Raw genomic sequence first — 19,869 nt, 5'->3', positions numbered from 1 at the left:
CCTTTCAATGAAACTCTGGACTCTTTTAACAATTTACTGTTAGATTACAACGAATAAAATTGTGTCGCAGTTGACGATTGCAGTTCAATTTGGCCCATTTTGAATTGTAACCTTTGTAACCATTTCAATAGAATGGGATTATGTAAGTTCATTTTGATTTTATCAGGTAATGTTTCTGGATGAATCATAGGCCGACAGTTCCGACAGTTCTGTAAACGCACTTGTAGATGTCCGGGTAGCTGAAATTCGACAATTAGTGGTTGATTAGGGGTAGATGGTTTTATACTTGAATCTGGTTTGAACAGAGCACAGGTGTCCACAACGGCAAAAGTTTCGCTACGAAGGTAGAGTGACATTCTAACAGTGTTTCCAACATACTTAAGAAGTGGAGACTTACAATTTCGCTCAACTGTAAAAAAGTTGCATTAAATATTTGAAATTTGAAGATTGTGGAAAAATCAAGTTTTTAAATCTAATTCAGTCGATATCTCGCTTATTTTTTTAACAAACTGGCGTTGTATGGTCTCATTTTACGAGGAATCCAAAACTACGACAAGATTAAATTTTTTAGCCAAGAAATCTTTCTTAGATTCTCCAAAAGTCAAAATTCATGACTAAAACCAAAAGTGCTCAGGTCGATTTCTCACTTATTTTTGAATATTATAACTCATTTTAAGCAGAATTTCACGTAGAATCCAAAAAGGCAAGATTCGTTAAGATCCATCCAGAAATAACTGAGTTATGAGCGATCAAAGTTTCGGATATTGGATTTTGAGTTGGAAATTTTTCAAGGCTCGATATCTCCGAAACTAAAAAAGATTTTGAGAAACGGTTTGGACCAGCGTTTTTCTCGGTTCATACTACTTCCGAATAAGTCCTTAAAAGTCGAAAATTCGATGGTCAATTTTTGGGGCAAAAAAATTTTGCGACTCAATCGATGAAAAATTTTCAATTTTTTGTTTTTTGATCGCCCCTCATAAACTATTTGCCCGATCGATCTGAGATTTAGACAGTTGATAGATCTCAAGCTGCTCTTTCGATCGATATACAATTCAATAATATTAAACGCAGTTTTCGCCACGAAACAGTTTCTTGAAAATGACCCTAAAATCACCCTCTGAAAATGTAATTTGGTCGATATCTCGTTTATTTGTTAGGGAAATATAATGTTGTATGGGCTCATTTAACGCAGAATTTTGCGATGATTCCAAAAATATCTTTATTTTTCTTGTACGTCAACAAATAACTGAGTTAGAGGCATTTGAAATTTTGGGTTGTCGCCAGAGGGCCAAAATTTTGGAGGTTCGAAAACGATTTTGCTCGATATCTCCGGAATTGTGGCAACTATCAAACAACCCTTTTCGGAATCATTTTTCTCGCGATTTTTTACCTTAGAAATCGGTCTTAGATAATTCTAGTTCGAAATTTTCATTTTTTCAATGTAGAAATTAGGTGCGTTTCAGTCTCTAATTAAGACTCGGTCGCTATCTCGCTTATTTATCTTAATCTTAACGTATTGGTGCTCATTGTACGCAGAATTTCACGCAGAACTCAAAACTTTTTTACGTACGTCAATAAATAACGTAGTTAAAAGCGTTTAAAGTTGCAGATAGTGACTTTTAGTATGTGAATAAACCTCGATAACTTCGAAACTAAAACAGGTAGAAAGATGCGGTTTTTACCATCGTTTTTATCGCGCCTTCTTACATAAGAATCCAAATATAATAATTAACACTTACCATTTTTGATTGTTGTATCAGTTGAAGTATACACGGTGTTACTTTACCCCAAAATTCAAACAATATATTCATGGTGACATTATAGGCGTCCGTTATAGGCAGAGTTGTATGTAGGCTTTGTTCTAAATAAACGGTCCATAGCTGAAATACCTCCCTTATTCCCTTTCTATAAAATTTTTCGCTTACCTGACATAAAATAAAAGTGTGGAATAGGGAAGACATGTGTAGGACGGACGTTTTAGGTTGCTCAGCAAATCCAGCCATAATAGTTTGAATGTGATCAGCAATCTGACAGGACGCTTCTTGTGGAATAGGTTGGCTGACAGTCGGACCGTGATTTCCATGTAAAGATGTATAAGTTAAAGACCCCAAAAGTAACCATGATAATAATCGGATGTGACCTATACACTCGATGAATTCTCGCGGCCTGAAAAAAACTCTTACCTCACTTGTTACACAATATATCATTACATACGATTGTTGGATGACTGAAGTGTTGTACAACCACGGAAAATACCGAATCACTGCTCTGTTATCTCGACCATTGCCTTTAGTTATTTCAAGAGCTAAATATTGAGCAACACTGCATTTTATAATACCACCTAAAGTGTCATCATTTAGACCCACATTGATACCTTTACAAAAACTTTTCATTTTAGAAATTGTGTGGAAATCTGTTAAAAACTCTAAGATGTCGCCAAGGTGCATTTTCATACATTCTGATATACCGGTGGTGACAGTAGGACTGTAATCCATGGAGAACAGAGGACAATCTTTAATTACCACGTTTGCGGGGATGGCACCCCCCACATCCTAAAAAAACGTGAAAACACCACAACTTAAAAACCCTCCTCACCTGCAGGATCAGATTGATCAGAATCAACAAATTCGAGTCGGGAATTGTCGTTTTGAATTTCAACGCCTGCACAAGCTCGAAAACCACCATCCGGCTCAAAATTAATTTATCACGTTCCTGAAACAAGTTCGGTGTTTTTCCGTTTCAATAATTGCAACTTACTTTCGTAAACGCGCGGTTGCACAAATAACAGATTTCCACCAAACAACTGTACTTCAACACATTGGTCTGGATTGCGAAGCTCAGCACTTTCGAAAACGGTTCCAAAATTCCCTAAAATTACACTCGTGGTTTTTGTAAAATTTGTGTAAGGACTATTTGATTTTACCTTGAACTGTGAGATTAATGGGATTTTAAAAACAGAAATCATTATTTTCAAAAGGGGCATAATATCGTCGATGGTGTTCAACAAAAATAACATTCTTCTAAACAAATTTTCGAGTTGTTGCAAAACTGTACTCCATAGAGGCGTACTTGGACCCAGAGCTGCTTCCAAAGGCAAACAATTCAAATAAGACGCTATATTTTGAAGAATCGTAGGCAAAGTTTCCACCGGTAATGTCTTCTTAGAGTTGAGAGACTACAAATCGACAGTCAGTAATCAATCGTCAAGGTTCAAACAGAGACCTCCAATAATAGTTGTAGAGGAGCCACAGGATTTAGCTCGTTGAAATCAATAAGAGCTTGAATCACACTTTTGAAAAATTGCACTCGCACAGTTTCAGAAGCATTGGTTTGAAACATCTGCGTGAAAATCCCATTGGGGGCTAACTGGTGGAGCACACATCTCAAAAACTGGTGGGCTACACTAATTGCACCCCCTGGTAAGTGGATGTTACTTTCACTTTGCCAAGGGTACATGGCGTTGGTTGCAACTCTAAAAAATAGTGTTAGTTTCTTATTGGTACTAAAAAAGTAGTATACTTTGCGACTATGCTCAAAATATCAGGAAGCAACGGCGCAGCTAACGCCGGTTCTCTGTGAATAAAAGTTCCTAATGTAACAATACAAAGTCCGATTTCTTCATCGCTGTAAGCTTCTTTTACTGTTCCGCACTCAGAACATCGCTCAGTGACGCATTCTTCGCCGATTCGGAAGGAACTTTGTTTCATATCGTTGCCGTCTAATTTGGGTGATAGTTGGGGGCTGTACCACGCTCCAGGACGACGAGGGTCATGGGCAGAGTACGAACCCATCGTGAAAGGACCCAATTTCCGCATGCGTTGGCGATGGTTGACAATAACTTCACCTACAGTGAAAAAAATAACAATTTGTTGGTACTATTCGGTACTCACGTTGATTATCCATTTTTATTGTTTTAAAGAAGTGTCCATTGTCGTCCAAATCACACTGATTCGGGGGACTTTCTAACGCTACTTGCTTGATTAACCTTCTGGGACTGTGCGTTTGAATCGGTTCTTCCTTCATGTTATAAATCTTCTCGGTTTTCTTATTCTCAGGTTTGCTTAGTTGAGCATTGATCCCGAGCGCTTGTCGGACTTTATCAACCAATTGGGAAATGTCTTTGGTGTGTTGACCAATGGGTAGTAGTCTCTCCTGACTGGGGATTTCTAGCTGAGATTCAAGGGTTGGCGATAGGACAGTTTCCCGGGACGCCTCTGGAAAAAGTACTTATTCTAGGTTGGTACTCCTTATTCGTACCTGTTGGACGCATCGCTCCTATTGGTAAGAGTCGTTCTAAAGACGGTGCCGGAAGAAGTGATTGGCTGTTTTTAAAACAATCATCACAGTCTGATACCGGAGTACACACTGGGGTGATACTAGGTTCTATAACTTTTTTGTGTTTCCCCAGTGGCGTTGGTTTGGTTATTTGACTATCAGAAGTTACCCCTACTTGTTTATGACAATCTACGTTTTTAAACTGAGAACCATTGATAAGATTTAAAGAAGTGGTCGAGTTGATTTTGGTACAATTTTTGGTGAATTCGCAGGGTGATTTTGAGCCTTCTTTCTTATTGTCGTACTTCACCGACTCATCTTCGCCGATGATCCAAGTAGGTCTTTTATTATTTGAACGTACCAAATGACTGATGTAACCTTCTTTCGGTGATTTGATAACATCACTCTCTAGAGATTCTTGCGTTTTGATCATCCCACAAACTGGTTTTCCTTGACAGAACGTCTCGTCCATTCCTTCATCGAAAGAGTCTTGGATACTACCATGGAGAGTACTATCTGACATGTCACTTTCTGGTATCGCGATTAGCTCGGATTCTGTATCATCCGCATCCATGCTAAAATCAGTGAGTTTCTTCACGTTCTTTTCCCACATTTTCTCCGGTTGGATGCACTGAATCGCTTCTTCCCAGTGCGTCTCCATGCTGGTGGTAGATGACGGTTTTGCGTAAACAACTTGAGCTTTACCACCTTTTGAACTGATGGAAACTTGAACTGATTGCCCATCGGATGAAAACATGGGCGATAATGGTGGGGTACTTCGTTCGGCATGCTCGTTTTCTGTACCCAAAGATGGTTGGCTAACATCACGCGAACGTGATGGTGGTGCTCCCATTATGATGGTCGCTGGGATTCTTCGACAGTGGTGATGTTGTGAATCTAACGTGTTTAAAACAATTCGGATCAAAGAAGTTAGTTGCATGCAATGGGGTTGTTGGTTATACTGGTACTTGTAAAGTAGTACCACCAACGCCATGAGCCAGTTCTTCCGAAAGTGCGGCTCAAGAGTCCACAGGCTGTACGTCGGTTGTTGAAAATCCAACGTATTTGCAACGTAATAAGGCGAAGGGATGTACTGGAGAAGAATTAGACAAGTTGGAAGAAGCAGTCTTCCCATGAGATTGTTTTGGTCTAAGAGTTGTGGTAGATTCGAAAGAAAGACACTGAAAGCAGGTGAAGATCGTAGTCTTTGGGGCGGGAGGTACAACCCTCGGTCATTCTGACTGTACCCTAAAAGGAGGTACAAGTGTCGAAGAACGATTCCTTGGATCTTGGCCAAATTTTTTTCCTCCGCTGGATACGCTTGATCCGATCGCGATAGAAATTGTAACAGTAGAAAAACCAACAAATGCATCGTTTCTTTGTCGGCTTCTTCTAGATCTATGACCCTTTGTAAAAAATTCATGATGTTCTGGTCATCCGCCATGTTTAACGAATGCATGTGCCCGTCTGCAAGGAATTCTGTTTAAATGTTGGAATTGTCACTCATCTTGTACATGCAATGCTGGTTCAACCAAAGAAAAATAAAACTTACGTACATTCATGCGGCCACTACAGCAAGACACTACATCTAGTTTCTACCTGGAATGCTGTTACTAGTGCCTAAAAACTGACCGAGTCCAAAACGAGAACTTTTCCTCTTTAAGATAGGTGCGGAATATTGCCGACTGTATACCTTTTCTTTAGTTTCTGTAATAACTAACCCAACAGTTACGGGATTTTTTCTGGATAGCATTGTACCTTTGTTTTCGTGCCTGGGTATTATAGAAGCAGGCGCCGACATTGTACGCTTATAAGGCCATTTCGTCCCAAAACTCGCACTTAAGGTTTTTACAGAACTCGTCGCGCTGCCATCGGACTGAGAGAGAGCTTCATGCGCTCGGTGGAGCTTCCTGAGAAAAACTTCACTATTCATGTCGGTGTTGCGCAAATCTAAAAAAAAGTTACAAAAGTGTGCTGAATACGACTTACTTGAGTACCTCGTAAACACGAAATATCTCCGGATTTCTCCAAATTAATTTGGGCTTCTAAAAACAGGGTATCAAACCGGTTGAGAAAAAAATCCCACGTTAAAATTTTGCGTTCACTCAAGGAATTGTGGAGTTGGTAAATCGATTGTAACACCATGGGTCTGTCTACTATCACTGTATCAAACTGTGTCTCCAAACACATGATCAGAGACTACGAAAAGAAGTTAAAACGAACGACATGAAGAAATACTACGTACTTTTATTGCAAAATCGTGAATAGTACCGAGATACAGCGTCGCTCGCTGCGCTACATAAATATTAGTGTCGTCCATACTCGAAATCAAATAACAAAAAGCGTTGGCAAGAGCAGCTTGCAGTGGTAAAATATTCCGTAAAGGACTAGAATCCATGAATCTAGCCATAACTGTCACTCTTTCAACAGCCGTGAAGCGAACACACCAATCGTTACAATGAAATTCGTCTTGAATGACTCTCCAGAAGACATCAGACCCTGCTGGTAAGGTAATACAGTGGAGCAACAAAGGAACAACTTCCTGGCAAATATGAGAGTGTTCGGAATTACACAACTCCCACAAGCTAAAATCACGTTTTTAAAACTCCGTCTTGGTACCACCAAACTCACTTTTTAATCAAAAGGTTTTCTTGGCACCAAATAAAGAACCCTCGATGCTCCTTTGAGGCTTTGGTGCAGGCATCTCCGTGCAAAATCAAAATATTCAGACACTGCAGCATGTAGTATAAAATATCCGGTTTGTCTACTTTCGGGAGTTCGTGGAGAAGTTGGTGGATATACTGAAGAGGTTGAGGGAGGTCGTCAACACAGAATTTGAATTTTCCTACTGAAGTCTGCCAGAAGTTTTCCAAATCATCGTCGGGTTCAGGTTCCTCCGGTTCGTCGTTTTCACCGATAACTTGCGGTTTGGCCACTTGGGCGGTGGCGGTGGCTAGAAATCGGGGATATCTCGGCGCATCCACCATTTTTTTTAATTTTTCTTACCTACGTCTGTTTCGGAAAGAGTAATTGCTCTGGCGACGGCAGAAACTACTTTCTCAGCTGGAATGATGGCGGCAAGATCTAATTGCTCAGAAACTGTCTCAACTGTGGCGGTCATTATCTGAAACAACGTGAGGAAACTAATATTTGTTCGGCGAGGGAATTTGTCGGGTGAAATTGTTATGTCAATGAAAAATCTCAACCGAAAATTCGTGATTTTCGTTTAAGAGTAGAAGTTTTCGTACAGAACACACGTGTGGCATATGAACTAGAACTCCTCCTACAGAATGCACTTCTGGAATTGGCATGTTGAGGACTACGTCAGATTTTGATTCTTTCTTATCGCTCTCTGGGGGGCTTTTTCGGCTGTGGTCGTCCCAGTTTTCTTCAAGAGGTGGCTACAAATCCAAATTAATATGAATAATAGGGTGGTTTGACTTACATCAGGGGGGTGAGCGGGGTAAATTGGTGATAAGTACTTGATGAGTTGTAAAGACAGTTGGTGCCACATTATGCTCGATTCACAGTAGCTGCATTCAGATTTGGCAGAGCAACTGTGGTTTCCAATCCAAGCTGCGGTGATCATGCACTTGAGCAACCAGCAAACATCTTTACAAAGAGAAGAGTTTAAACCCGTGTGTTTATCAATATCCTGAAGCTCCATTTGTTTAAGTAAAATGTCCAACATAAGTATACAACAAAAAAGATTATGTTCGGCGTCTGTCTCAAATTCTTGTTGTTGCGAACCTCGATTTTCGTCATCTGAAAATGATGTCTTGACTGAATCGCGGTCTTCGATTACAGGTGCTACAAGAGCCAAAATGGAGGTGCAATTAAAAGTGCAAACACCTAAACTACTTACTAATTGAACTATGTTTTGGTCCCTCGTTTGTTTCAAGTTCGTGGTACTGAACGGCTTTTTCGGTGGATTCTTCAACTCCTCCTTTCATGTAAGTCACACCATCGCCGAAGATTGTGAACAGAAGATGTAGAGGAATGATGATCTCCAACATTGTTAGAGTCTTGAAATTTAGAAATTAGACAGTATTTTTGGGAGTTTGGTGGTTTACTTGTAGCCAATGGAGAGCTTGTTGTTGGACTTTTGCGCTGGTTTTCTGGAACCGTCCCGCGACGAATTGGTACATTTTCTTAGCGTCGAAACCAAGCGGACTCATTTCGGTGTCGAGGATCTTGCTGAGGATCATTCGGAGTTCTGTTAGTTCTTTTTCGGGGACATCGTTGACTATAGCTTCCATCCAGTGCGGCATTACGTAATCCCAGATTTCTTGAGTTATGACTTCGTATGGTACTAGGCAAAACAGGCGATTTAGACCATCTTTTAAATGCGACGTTCGTGAGGCTAAAGTATCCCTAAAAATTAAAATTGTAGGGGTTGGGGGTGGTACGGAAGAACGTACCAGTGACCTCCAATTCGGGCATATTCAGGAGGATGGGGTAAAAGACATGAAATAAAAAGTTTATAATGGGTTTTGCTGATTTCTCTCAGCCAACCACATACATTTTCAGTCTTTAATTTTTCTAAGGTACTTTCTTCCTGGCCTGTACAAAATGCAAGATAATAGTTACACAGATTTTGAATCAGATTGGTTTTACCATCATATGAATATGCAGTCATATGAAACCAATGGAAAAGCATTGCTAAAAGCCGCCCTAATACTTCAGTTGGTGTATTGTCTGTTGGGGTACATCTCCCCACCAACAACCAAACACCGTATCTACCTAAAAGCTGTCTCTCCTCTACCGTTATATTATCAACAGCCGGTATCGGAGCTTTACCCTCCACATTCTCCTTTGTCTCTACTGTGGGGATCTTTGCCTCTTTCAACAAGCTAAAAAACACCATTTTAACCATGACCAAAACGTCCTGCAAAGTCGTACCTCACAATCGCTTCCACCATGTAAGTCTGCATTTCTGCATCCATGCTCCAAGTAGGTGGTAAGCTTTTGTGAACAACGTGATCTCCACCCCTTCTGTTATTATGGCGGTTATTATGGCATTGCTCGCAATATCTTATCGGATGATTTCCGTTATAACTAGCGCATTCTGTCGCGAAACAAATCGAAATTGCGGATTTATCCGTCGAGCGGCAGTTCTAAAACCCCAAAAATAAAACCATGTTAACCAAAACCACGCAACTTGCTTTATTCTCGCAGACCATCGACACCTGCTGCATAGGATGCAAAATATCAAAAAACATCTGATTAGGATGTTCTCTGTGTATCTCATTCGCGCATTCTATGCACAGATAAAGCGGTGGCGGCGTGTCATTGGCAAAAGTGATCGAAATGCAATGGTCGTAGCAAACTTTAGCGGCTTCAGCGTTTCCTGCGTTTGGGCACATATCTCTTTGACAAACAAAAGGTGTAGGATCTAAAAAAATCCGTAATTTTTGTGGGTAAACTCTCTTATTATCTACCTGCGAACTTGCATATGAGATTCTTCCTGTCGAATAAATTAGCGTTGAATGTAGGCCAGTAATAAAATAAGAGTTTGGCTGCTGAGGATCGTGCAGTTGACGTACCATAAGCTATGACGCTCAAAATGTCCTTCAAAATGTTTTGTTTGAGAGTCATTAAACATTCAAGGAGTTGACAGTGATGAGCAGGGTTGGTTGAATATTGGAACACCATCATGATAACGGCAGAGACGGATTGGCAGATTTCTTGGTCGCGCTTGTTGTGTCTTGCTAAAATTTCGAAATACAACGAAGAAGTTTTACTTTCATCAGCTTACTGATCGTAAAAGGAAGAATGTAGAAACAAAGAGAATTGACGATGTCTTGATGGAGGCTGCTGGGAAGGACTGCAATTGAAGATGCGGTTAAATAAGGCAAATTGTCGACTAAATCATGTTCCAAAAAAGGTAAAAGACATCCAAGACATTGCAGAGTAGCTTGACCGAAAGCTGGAAGTAATTCATTGTAAGTTTGTTGATGATCCTGAGGAAGCTTACAATGGATTCCGTATTGAATAAGCGGTGCGACTTCGATTAAAGGAATAAGAGAGTTGTAGAGCCCTTTGTAGTCTAAGCTTGGAAAAAGTCCCATGCGAACTGAGTCCATTTCTGGATTTTTTAAAAGATCGAAAGGCGAGTTGGGTACATCTTTAAGAACGGCTGAAAATAAGAATAAGTACTGTGTCTTGGGATTGTTGGAACTTACTTAAAAGCGTTTGTGAGAAGTACTTGATGGTGTTTGCTATGTCAACCCCCGAAGGAGGAGGCATAACGCCCTGCATAAGACGCAGTTGGTAGTCATATAAGCTGCGTATTTTGGCTGTAACTAACATGGGCGTTTAAGTGGTAAATTTTGGTTTGAGTTGTTGACACTGACAAGAAATCTCATCCAAAATATGGACTTTAGTCAGTTTTGGAGTTTAAGAAAGAGTGAAAGTGAATATGAAAATGTGTCTTTGGAGTAAAATGAGTCTCACATTTTGGATTGTTTGAATTTGAATTTTAGGATTCTGGTCAGTACCAAAGACAGCAGTTTGCACATCAATATTTACAGACAGTGAAGAACAACATAGAAGGTATAAAGTTGCTTACATGCAGCAGCACGAGTACCCATGTTGACAATGCAGTCACAATAATCAAACGCAAGGGAAACACTGAGGTCACATTGTTTAAAACGTGCGGGAATCTTCAACATGGGGGCAGCTTCGTTATCCCATTACAAATCAATAGTGGTAGAAAATAAGGGACAACTGAAGGATTCTACAAGAACAGAGGGACATAGACACGTGGCTAGGCCCCAGCAATCCCAGCATCCTCTCCTATAGGAGATCGATAGCATCCTGACACCCGACACTCGCGCGCGCTAAAAATACGATTGCTACTTACAATTAGCACTTACATCGCATATTTATATAAGAGCGCATATTTAATAGATCAGTCGTAAACATCAGTCTAAATTTGAAGAGAAGCACTGTACATCGGCGGGCTTAGTTCGCAACCAATCGATATATCTTCATCAATAGGTTCTCTCCCAGAGTTGCGCCTTTAACCGAATCCGTCACAATTTGATCTACTTTAAAGTACGAATTTTAAACAAAAACCAAAACCTGTCAACAACACATACAATGCACTTGATGATCTACTCGTTTGAAACATTTAAATGAACTAAACCCAGAGAAACACTTCTTCTACCTCCCCTGTGATGAACAAAACCAGTTGGTCTTAACATTACATCAACTGCTGTTAGCTTAGTTAAGCAATATTGACCAACAACAATTTTTAGAAGAAGAGAAAAGGTGTCACACAAATTTCGACAACGATTAGTGCAAAATCAAAAGAAAAAACAGCTATTTGTCCTTTCGGGCAACTTACACCAAAATTTATTTATAAATTCACGAATAATTTTGTTCAGGTTTTCGCACTAAAATATATAAGAATCTTAGCACTATATTTGCGCAAAAACAACGTGTTTTGAGTAAAAATTTAAGCAAAATAGTTCGGTAAACACTGAAATCATCAAGGGATGTGTCTGCAAGCGTGCGCAACTTTCAGATGAGGGTGGGTCTTCCGTCTTTTCGATCCGTCCATCATCCAGTTTCCCACGACTTGCTCTCATTTGGTCCACTTCTAATGTTCATGCTCTTCCAATCAATAATGACAACAGTCCTGTGTTGACAGACGCATTAAAATGGACACAGGTGAGACATTAAAATTCAGTTGACGCTTACTTCTTTGCTTCGCATCCACGCCTTTTTTATACATTTTCATTCGCTTCACCATTATCGTTGTTTTTCAGTAAAAAATCACTAAATTCTCATTAATCGACTCAGTTTTTCGTTATAATGCGTTTTTAATATTTTTATTAAAACAAATCACGGATTTATAACGCCCATGCACACGCAACGTGGCGAAAAAATGGAGAATTACATTTTTTTTGTTCAAATATTCTGGAAAATTTGGGAGGTTTAACCGCTTAACTGTTGTAAACGTAAATATACATTTTGCCAATTTTCTCAGAAAATACAAATGATAAGAACTTGAAGTTTTGTAGATAAAAGTAAGCGGATAAGACAAATCGAATAAATAGATTCACACTTACGTGACACTTCCGGTTATGCCGGAAAATGCAAATTAAAGATCATTTTTTAGAAACCGTGCTATACCTAAATTGTATTATTTCTAAAATATCTCGATTTTTCAAAAAAAATAAATTGAATTTACTTTACAAAAAAAATATTTCGACAAACATTTTTAAGAATTTTCTATTTCTATTAGACCACCAGTTTTGTTAAGATCCACATAAAATTGAATTGTCACCATTCCAAAGCATGCTTAAACAAATTTGGAAACAAAAGAATAAAAACACTTCTTTTTCCGTATTTTTAATAGGAAATAGGTGTCCGATACATAAAGTTAATGCAAAATTTCATTGTACGCTTGTATTGTGCTTATTTTTTAATTAACGTGGCGATTTTGAAATAGATTATAAGGTACTTATTTCGAAAAAAAAAATCACTGCCGTTGTGCATTTTTTATTTACAAAAATCAAGATATATCTGAAATGGTTCAATTTAAGTATACCACATTATAACATAAAGTCACCCTTAACTTGGATGTAGAATCTGAAAATCCAATAATATATAAGCTGTTCCATTTTAAATAAGGAAGTTGACTACTACTTCCGTCATAACCGAAAGTGTCACGAATATGTGAATATTGTCATTCAATTCGCTTATTTTTGTTCCCAAAATTTCAAATTCTCATCTTTTGTAGTTTATGAGAAAAATGTTGACAAAACCTGTGAATTCACCTCTCGTTAAAACCATTTTTTCTTGTAACTGATGGAGGCGACAACAAAGAGATTGTGAGGACGAGAAATTCATCTTTTTTACGGTTCTATAATTAGAAGTTTGATAAGAAGTGGTAAAAAATACTTTCGTTAAATCAAACATTTTGTGTTTAAAACCAAATTTTTCCTTCTAAATCGTAAGAACAGTTTCTCATAAATTTTATTCGTCAAATTTAAAAAAAAAAACAGCGAAAGAAAATGTGTAATTCCAGCCGGCTGCTGGTCGCCTCGCTTTTATTTTTCCCCGTGTAATTTCGATGCGAAAACAGCTCAACTTTTTCAAGTGTCCAGCATGAAATGAATCTTTTTTTAATCCCTGAACCATTTTTTTGACTCAAATCGATTCAGTTTTAATGAACCGTTTGTTCTCACCGTGAATAAATTTCTCAGAGCATCGACTTGTGTCCTTACCTGCTCATAAAACCTGGTCATCGCTATTTCCAGCGTTTACTAAAAAGCTGAAATGAGTCACCTGGAGAAACCTGGAATTGTGGTTCACCGAAAATGATTTATTGTAACTTTTATTGACGGGTTTTGAAGAAAGTGTTGACCCTAGTTGAAAATAAACTAGTGACTCGGCTGAAAAAAATCTGAACCCTCTGGTTGAGTCATTTAATATTTCTGCAAATTCCGTTCTGTTTTTAGAACCAACTGGGGATACAGTTGATGAGCTTCGGCAACGATTGAACAATATGAAGAGATTGATGGCTGAAAGGCAACGTGCTGGAGATATAGATGAAGGAAGAAGAGCAAATGCTGTTGGACTCATCGATGGAAGTTTTTTGAGCGTTGTTTTTGGTATAGCGTTGCTTGTTATAATAACCGTCAGTGTGTATGCTTTCTATAATTTGTACAACGCTATTTTGAAGAAGTTTCCTTCGCATCATGAAGAGTTGTAAATGTTTTGTTGTAAATTTTGTACTGTGATTTTGTACCATTTGTAAGTTTCTCATTAAAAATAGTGAAAACTTAATGATGATTGGGGGTGGGGAAATAAAAGACAAACTCTTGTTTTTTTGTAATTTATGAATATGGACTGAACATATCGATGGTTTGAATTTCATAAATAAAAATAGTGAAGGCACAATTTTGTTAATGCGATAATAATCGCGAAGTGTACCTTTGAATTACAACGACAATTTTTATAAATATGTTGATTCTTGTAGTAATAAAAACGCAACTAAAATAATATTCCAAAATCAAAGAAAAATGTCCTCTACATATCAATCAACATAAAAAAACGTACGATTATAATTAAGAACTAAAAACTAAACACTGACTTATGATTTAATGAACAGTAACTATGGCAACATTATCTTGACAATAATATAAGTGGGAGTATAACCCGTACTTTATAGTTAGCCTTTTGATATATAAATCACTATAATAAGTAATAAATTAAATACACTATAGATGTGATATTGAAATTCTGCGACAATACGACTAATATGGGTTTCTTTAAACTACTTCTTGTCATTTATGAATACAATCACTAAATCCTCCACGACTTAAGAAGTATCCTTCTACCACTAGCCACACTAAAGGAAACCAGCTGCATTAAAATAAAAAAAATACACGCAATAACTACTGCATACTATTATAATGAATATCTTTATCGGTACACAGCCATTTCTGAAATAGTAAAGCATTGATTATGTTACAATTAGTATTTAAAGCTACCTACTCCCCACAGGCTGCATGACTATCGCATTTAAAGCTTCTCAGAATCAATGCTCCACCAATATAAGACTAGAATGAAAATTAAATGGCGAGTTGAATGACTAAAATTTATTTATTTAAGGTTGAAAAACCTCTAATGTTCATAACTCATTCAAACACTACAGCCTTGTGTCACTTCGTCACTGGTTTGCTGACTCCAGCGACATTGATGATTGTTATTGCTACCACTACGTAAACTTTGTTCTAATTCTAAAAGTTGTCCCATGAAGTTTAAATTCGGTGATATTATAGGCCGACAAGCTTTCACCATTTTATACGCTTCAACCATCGACATTTGTTTATACTTCATTATATAAGCTATTGCTATTGTGGCGCTACGTGAAACTCCAGCCTGGCAATGTACCAACACCCGTAGTCCGTTATTCCTTGCTTCCTCTGGAAAAAAAAATTCGTAAGTTTAAGGTTCGAAATTCCCGCGTATTTATGATAAAAAATGTCCATTTCCCGGCGTGGAAAATGTGTACCGTATCGGATAAAGAGTTTTGCAATTATGGTCTGATTCATTGAATGTTATTTAAAGAAATATGAACTTATTTTATCTATAAGCTGGTTTAAACTCGCTCTCAAGGTTTGAGATTTATTGACCTTCCATGTCGAAGTATAATTTTCGAGTGGTTTTAATTGGTGAAATTTACTTCCGGAATTCCATTTTGAAGGTATGCAACCTTTAAAACGTCGGCGTTGAGGAGTATAATTACAATGTGATTTTATTTTTATTTTGGAAAGTATTTGGGGCCGATGAAAATAGATCAAACCGTGTGAAGTAAGAGAGGTGGTGAGTCATTCTCCTAAAGTCGGTCTTTATTAGAAGCTTCGTTTATTTTAGAATTGATATTTATAGGTATTTTAAAACAAGACCGAAAATAGGAAACACCATAAAAAGGAAATTGTTGCATTATAATTACGCGATCGGTTTATTTCCATTGGCTTGGTGATAAATAAACACGTGGCAGTTTTATGAATTAGTATTGATAGTGAGAAATGGAAATAGTTTGGTGTTATGTAAGCGAATTTCACCGGTGCTGACATTTCGAGAAATTTAATTATCAATTGTTTAGAAGAATGTTGACCTGGTGGTTTCATAACAGGATGGGAAAGAGAGCAAATGGTTGTTGGTTTTGTGTTTACCAACAAAGAGGTAGGGCTTTAGGGCTCTAATACAATTAATGTCTTGTGCATATGGTTACGGGATGCCGGGGATGAGTCACGGGAACGGCGGCCAACGGCCCTTGAACAATGAGTAGGATGAGTAATTGCTGTGACTCAAAACTCTCAACAAGGCCGATACCCGGCCAAATGTGCGACCATTCATAAGATATCCACCGTGCGCCAAGGTATAGAGAGATAGGGCAATGGTATTTTTTTGTCTGTCATCACACGAGGTTGTTCCGTCTTCCTGTTTTAACTAAATGACTCACTTACCAATAAATTCGAAAGCTTCTTCAAAATACTGTTTCAGGTTTTGATGGCCGTTGTCGGTCGCAGGTATTTGCTTATAGGTGATCCCACAGGTTTCATGGTACCCCTCCAGCTGTGGTGTAACGTTAAGAACGCAGGTGGTGCCCAGATCTTGTAGACAAGACAAGTCAGCTGCATTCTTGCTGTTGCCCAGATACAAGAAGGGCAGTACTCGAGAGGCCGGATGTGAATCTATGTCAGACAGAGCCGGACATGAGGCAGATGATGGTAAACCCCGAGATGTTAAACCAGAAACCAATGTGTCTTCGCATAAATCTTTGTGTTTACGATGGAATTCGGTGTGACCTCCTGAAAAGAACCAGAATGACTCATAGTTGAAGCGTTTACAAGTCGTCGTGTCTGCGGTACTGATGTAATTTCTACTCTACTCTCTACACAAATTTCCCGCACTACCTTTCAAACCGTTCGAAAAAACATTCTGATAACTTTCATGACTAAGCTGTATTATTATTATTAAAATGGGCGCGTTCAGTGCAGTCTCCAAGGACACGGAAGACAAATCCATAAATCTAAACAACAACTTCCAGTTCCTACTTCTCAAAAACTCGGAAACGATTTTTCGACCTTCTCATTGTCATTGCCTTCCAAACTAACTATTAATGTTTCATCTACGATTCTTTTTTTACACGCGCATTTACTGTTAAAAACTATGACAAACCAACTATTGTGGAATTATTTCCCGGGACTTTTATCGATAAAATGTACATATCTATGAATATGCACATTGTTATGTGTATACATGTACTAAATACTCCGCAAGATATTTCAAAATACGATTTCAAAGTTTATATATACAATGATTCAGACATTCCACGTTTTCGATATTCGTCTTATTTACTTCAAATTTTTGTTTTAAAGCCATAAAATATTATTTCAGATCTTTGAATATTTATTTGGTGACTTTCTAAAATTTAGAAAGAACTATTCTAGCCTGAACATGAAAAAAAATTCGTTGACATTTTAAAACGTAATAAAAGGCTTCCTTAGAACACTTTAAAATTTTGTTTTGTGCCTACTTTCTTTGGTGATTTTAATAAGAACCTCAGTCTAAAAAAACAAGTAAAAAAGTCATTTATCAATGGAAAATATTAAAATTGCATTAAGATTTTAGAATGTAAAATAAGTTGATAATTCAGATATTAAACGTTTTCGATCTTCATCTCATTTCCTTCGAATTTAAACTTTAAAATTTGATAAATAAACTTTAATAAGGCAAATCCCGGTCAGTAAAAAAATCTTTTATGGACGGAACATCTTAGAATTGAGATTTTAGAACGCAAAAAAGGTTTATTGATTCAGACATCAACCGTTTTAGATTTTCATCTCATTTCCTTTGAATTTAAATTTTAAAATCTTGTTTTACGTTTGCATTATTTTACGACTTCGATTTTCATTTGGTGACTGCAATAAGAAAACAAATCCCAGTCTAAACAAGTAAAAAATTTTTTTATAGATGGAAAGCATCAGAAATTGAAATTTTAGAACGTAAAAACGGTTTTATTGATTCACACATTTAACGTTTTCGATTTTCACCTCATTTCCTTTGAATTTAAATTTTTATTTCAGGTTTACATTATTCAACTTTTATTTGGCGATTTTTAAACTTTAATTTAAAGAAATATCCCAGTCTAAACAATAACAAAAATGTTTATGGATGGAAAATCTCAGAACTACATTGAAATTTAAAAGTTTTATTGATTCAGACATTAAACGTTTTCGATTTTCATCTCATTTCCTTCAAATTTAAATTTTAAAATTTTGTTTTGCACTTTATTTCAAGTCTTCTTTTTTTACGCCGTTTAAACTCCAGAAAAATAATTCTCAGTCGTTTATGGAAGGAAAATCACAGAATTATTTTAATAGCTGAAAGAATTTATTGTTGCAGACAACATAATTCCATGTCACATGTATTTTTAATTTTTATTATTAGAAAATTCAATTCAAGTAAAGCCGATGAAATTTAGTGTTTTCTTTACTTTTTAAGTCATAGGTTAATTACTTAAGATTAAAATCGATTTTCCAATCTTTAAAATAAAGTTCACTGAACTTTCTGAATCCGTCGAAATTTTTAACATCAATTTTCATCTTTTGAATTTAGCGATTTGTCTAATTGCTGCCCAGTGTACATTTTAGCAAAAAAACTTGGCGCAAATGCGCATTAAAAGAGTCAATAAACAATAGGTAATCAAATATGTTTTTACTTCGTATTTATAATCTTCGATTCGGGTAGAATTTATGATTTCCGGGTTGTTATCGTTGATGTGGTTCTTAAAAACTTGACAAAATAGTGAGAAGGTGCGCAAAACAAACTCGAATATTCATGAAGTTTGTATTTAAATACAATAATAGTTTAGATATGGAGTGTGTTTAAATTCAAAAAACTCCCTTTTTCGGGTGTTATGTAAGGTTCCTCCACGTGTCAATCATCACATGTCGTCATGACCATATTAATTAGCTCATTATTAGATCAGAACAACCAGAAATATTCACACAGCATTTAAATTAGTTCTATTCATGAGTAAGACAAGAAGGGTACAGGAATTCAAAATCATGAATAATAAATACAATTTGCATTACAAAGCTCGTGAGTCATTTCAAAAAATCTGGTGCATATTGGGGTATTAATGCTTCAATAAAAATTATTTAAACACTTAGTTCATGATTCATAATTCAACCCTAATGCAGAGGGATCATTCAAAACCGTGTTATTTGTTGGTTGGTGACTCACATTAAATGGGAACAATAACGGATTTTTCCTCTGGACTTCTTAGGACCAGATGTTGCCTCCCTACTTTTTTATTTAAACGCAATACAATACGTCACCCTTATCATGAATTGTTTGCAATCGACACCCCGATAGCTGATGTCGTCATCAGACCACAACAAATTCTGTGATGACTAAGTGCGAATTAAGCCCTGGAAGGTGCGAATTGAACAACAAAAATATTGCCAAAATTTTTGAGACCCGGATTTTGTGTTATTGTCGGAGGTGAATCACCCTAAAGGGTAACATATGACAACTGTAATGAGTCAAGTCTAAATGTTGTACATATGCTTTAGTCACACTTGTATGATTAAGACAAGGGTGGGCACATTTTTACATCCCCGGAACATGACAGTCATTTTCCGGGTTCAAAAAAGCGCGGATTTTTAACTCACTTTGTTGTGGCATGGGCCTAAACCTCAAAACAAGGCAGTTGCTTGGTCTTTTAATCCTCATCACTTATACACTTCACTATCACTATTAACTGACTGCTATGTAAGATACCAAGTGATTCCACTGAGCACGATCACTGAAGTGATGTGTTTCGTGGTGGGGAGTATGCGTCATTCACTGTCCATTTAATGTTTATGTTCTGCGTCATTTTAAACACTCAAGGACGAAATTGAAATCCCCTTGTACTTCCAGAAAACACCACAGTTTTTTTTTTGTTTACCATATCAATCCTGTTTCGTGAGTAATTTTAAAGAGTTTAAGAACTGTTCTGACTAATCCCGTGTTATTGTTTACCAAGCTCGGAGCCAGATAATGATGTAAACGTGTGCA

The 19,869-nt window shown here is 37.3% G+C and overlaps 3 protein-coding genes and 1 long non-coding RNA gene across 12 annotated transcripts in view; 1 reads left to right on the top strand and 3 right to left on the bottom strand.

Moving 5' to 3' along the window:
- Positions 1–20: 20 nt before the first annotated feature.
- unc79 (UNC-79 domain-containing protein) lies at positions 21–11,282 on the bottom strand. 8 transcript variants are annotated; one of them, XM_088048236.1, is made up of 31 exons: positions 10,847–11,055; positions 10,461–10,580; positions 10,253–10,414; positions 10,034–10,204; positions 9,717–9,986; positions 9,441–9,670; positions 9,178–9,392; positions 8,893–9,128; positions 8,697–8,838; positions 8,349–8,649; positions 8,141–8,300; positions 7,721–8,085; positions 7,524–7,676; positions 7,282–7,399; positions 6,907–7,228; positions 6,521–6,860; positions 6,273–6,474; positions 6,034–6,225; positions 5,875–5,991; positions 4,258–5,754; positions 3,891–4,214; positions 3,520–3,844; positions 3,223–3,472; positions 2,924–3,175; positions 2,758–2,868; positions 2,596–2,712; positions 2,215–2,552; positions 1,926–2,166; positions 1,740–1,880; positions 287–409; positions 21–239 (listed from the first exon to the last, which is right to left on the bottom strand). In XM_088048236.1, exons 1-31 carry the CDS (start codon positions 10,947–10,949, stop codon positions 45–47), a joined length of 7,833 nt encoding a protein of 2,610 aa, XP_087904362.1. In that variant the 5' UTR covers positions 10,950–11,055; the 3' UTR covers positions 21–44. The 8 variants fall into 8 exon arrangements, with proteins under 8 accessions (XP_087904362.1, XP_087904361.1, XP_087904358.1 ...); XM_088048235.1 differs by lacking the exon at positions 10,847–11,055 and adding an exon at positions 11,154–11,282 and having other exon boundaries at positions 8,697–9,128; XM_088048232.1 differs by having other exon boundaries at positions 5,875–5,973; positions 8,697–9,128; positions 10,847–11,057.
- LOC148167015 (uncharacterized) lies at positions 11,274–11,870 on the bottom strand. The gene is made up of 2 exons (XR_015770918.1): positions 11,627–11,870; positions 11,274–11,361 (listed from the first exon to the last, which is right to left on the bottom strand). It is a non-coding gene; the product is annotated as an uncharacterized LOC148167015 (long non-coding RNA).
- On the top strand, positions 11,812–14,116 carry LOC148167014 (uncharacterized). Its single transcript, XM_088048249.1, has 2 exons — positions 11,812–11,952; positions 13,749–14,116. The coding sequence occupies exons 1-2, from the start codon at positions 11,943–11,945 to the stop codon at positions 14,000–14,002; spliced, it is 264 nt and encodes an 87-aa protein (XP_087904375.1). The 5' UTR covers positions 11,812–11,942; the 3' UTR covers positions 14,003–14,116.
- Positions 14,110–19,869, bottom strand: part of puc (dual specificity phosphatase puckered) — a 10,092-nt gene continuing 4,332 nt past the window's right edge. For both annotated transcript variants that reach the window (XM_088048245.1, XM_088048246.1), the window contains 2 exons: positions 16,266–16,610; positions 14,110–15,218 (listed from right to left, as the gene is read on the bottom strand). In XM_088048245.1, the coding sequence (XP_087904371.1) occupies positions 14,935–15,218; positions 16,266–16,610 (629 nt within the window). In that variant the 3' untranslated portion in view covers positions 14,110–14,934. The remainder of the gene's footprint in view (positions 15,219–16,265; positions 16,611–19,869) is intronic.

This window comes from Gnatocerus cornutus, chromosome 10 (assembly GCF_029298725.1).
Source record: "Gnatocerus cornutus isolate USDA-ARS CGAHR chromosome 10, icGnaCorn1.1, whole genome shotgun sequence".
NCBI lineage: Eukaryota > Metazoa > Arthropoda > Insecta > Coleoptera > Tenebrionidae > Gnatocerus > Gnatocerus cornutus.
This window is presented reverse-complemented; position numbering and strand designations above follow the sequence as displayed.

Excerpts from the sequence above, each read along its gene's own strand:
- unc79 (XM_088048230.1), bottom strand. The coding sequence starts at position 10,949 with ATGTTGAAGATTCCCGCACGTTTTAAACAATGTGACCTCAGTGTTTCC. Across the intron at positions 9,129-9,177 it reads ATGGTGGAAGCGATTGTGAG|CTTGTTGAAAGAGGCAAAGA; the intron begins GTACGACTTTGC and ends GGTGTTTTTTAG. Across the intron at positions 8,650-8,696 it reads GCCCGAATTGGAGGTCACTG|GGATACTTTAGCCTCACGAA; the intron begins GTACGTTCTTCC and ends TTTAATTTTTAG.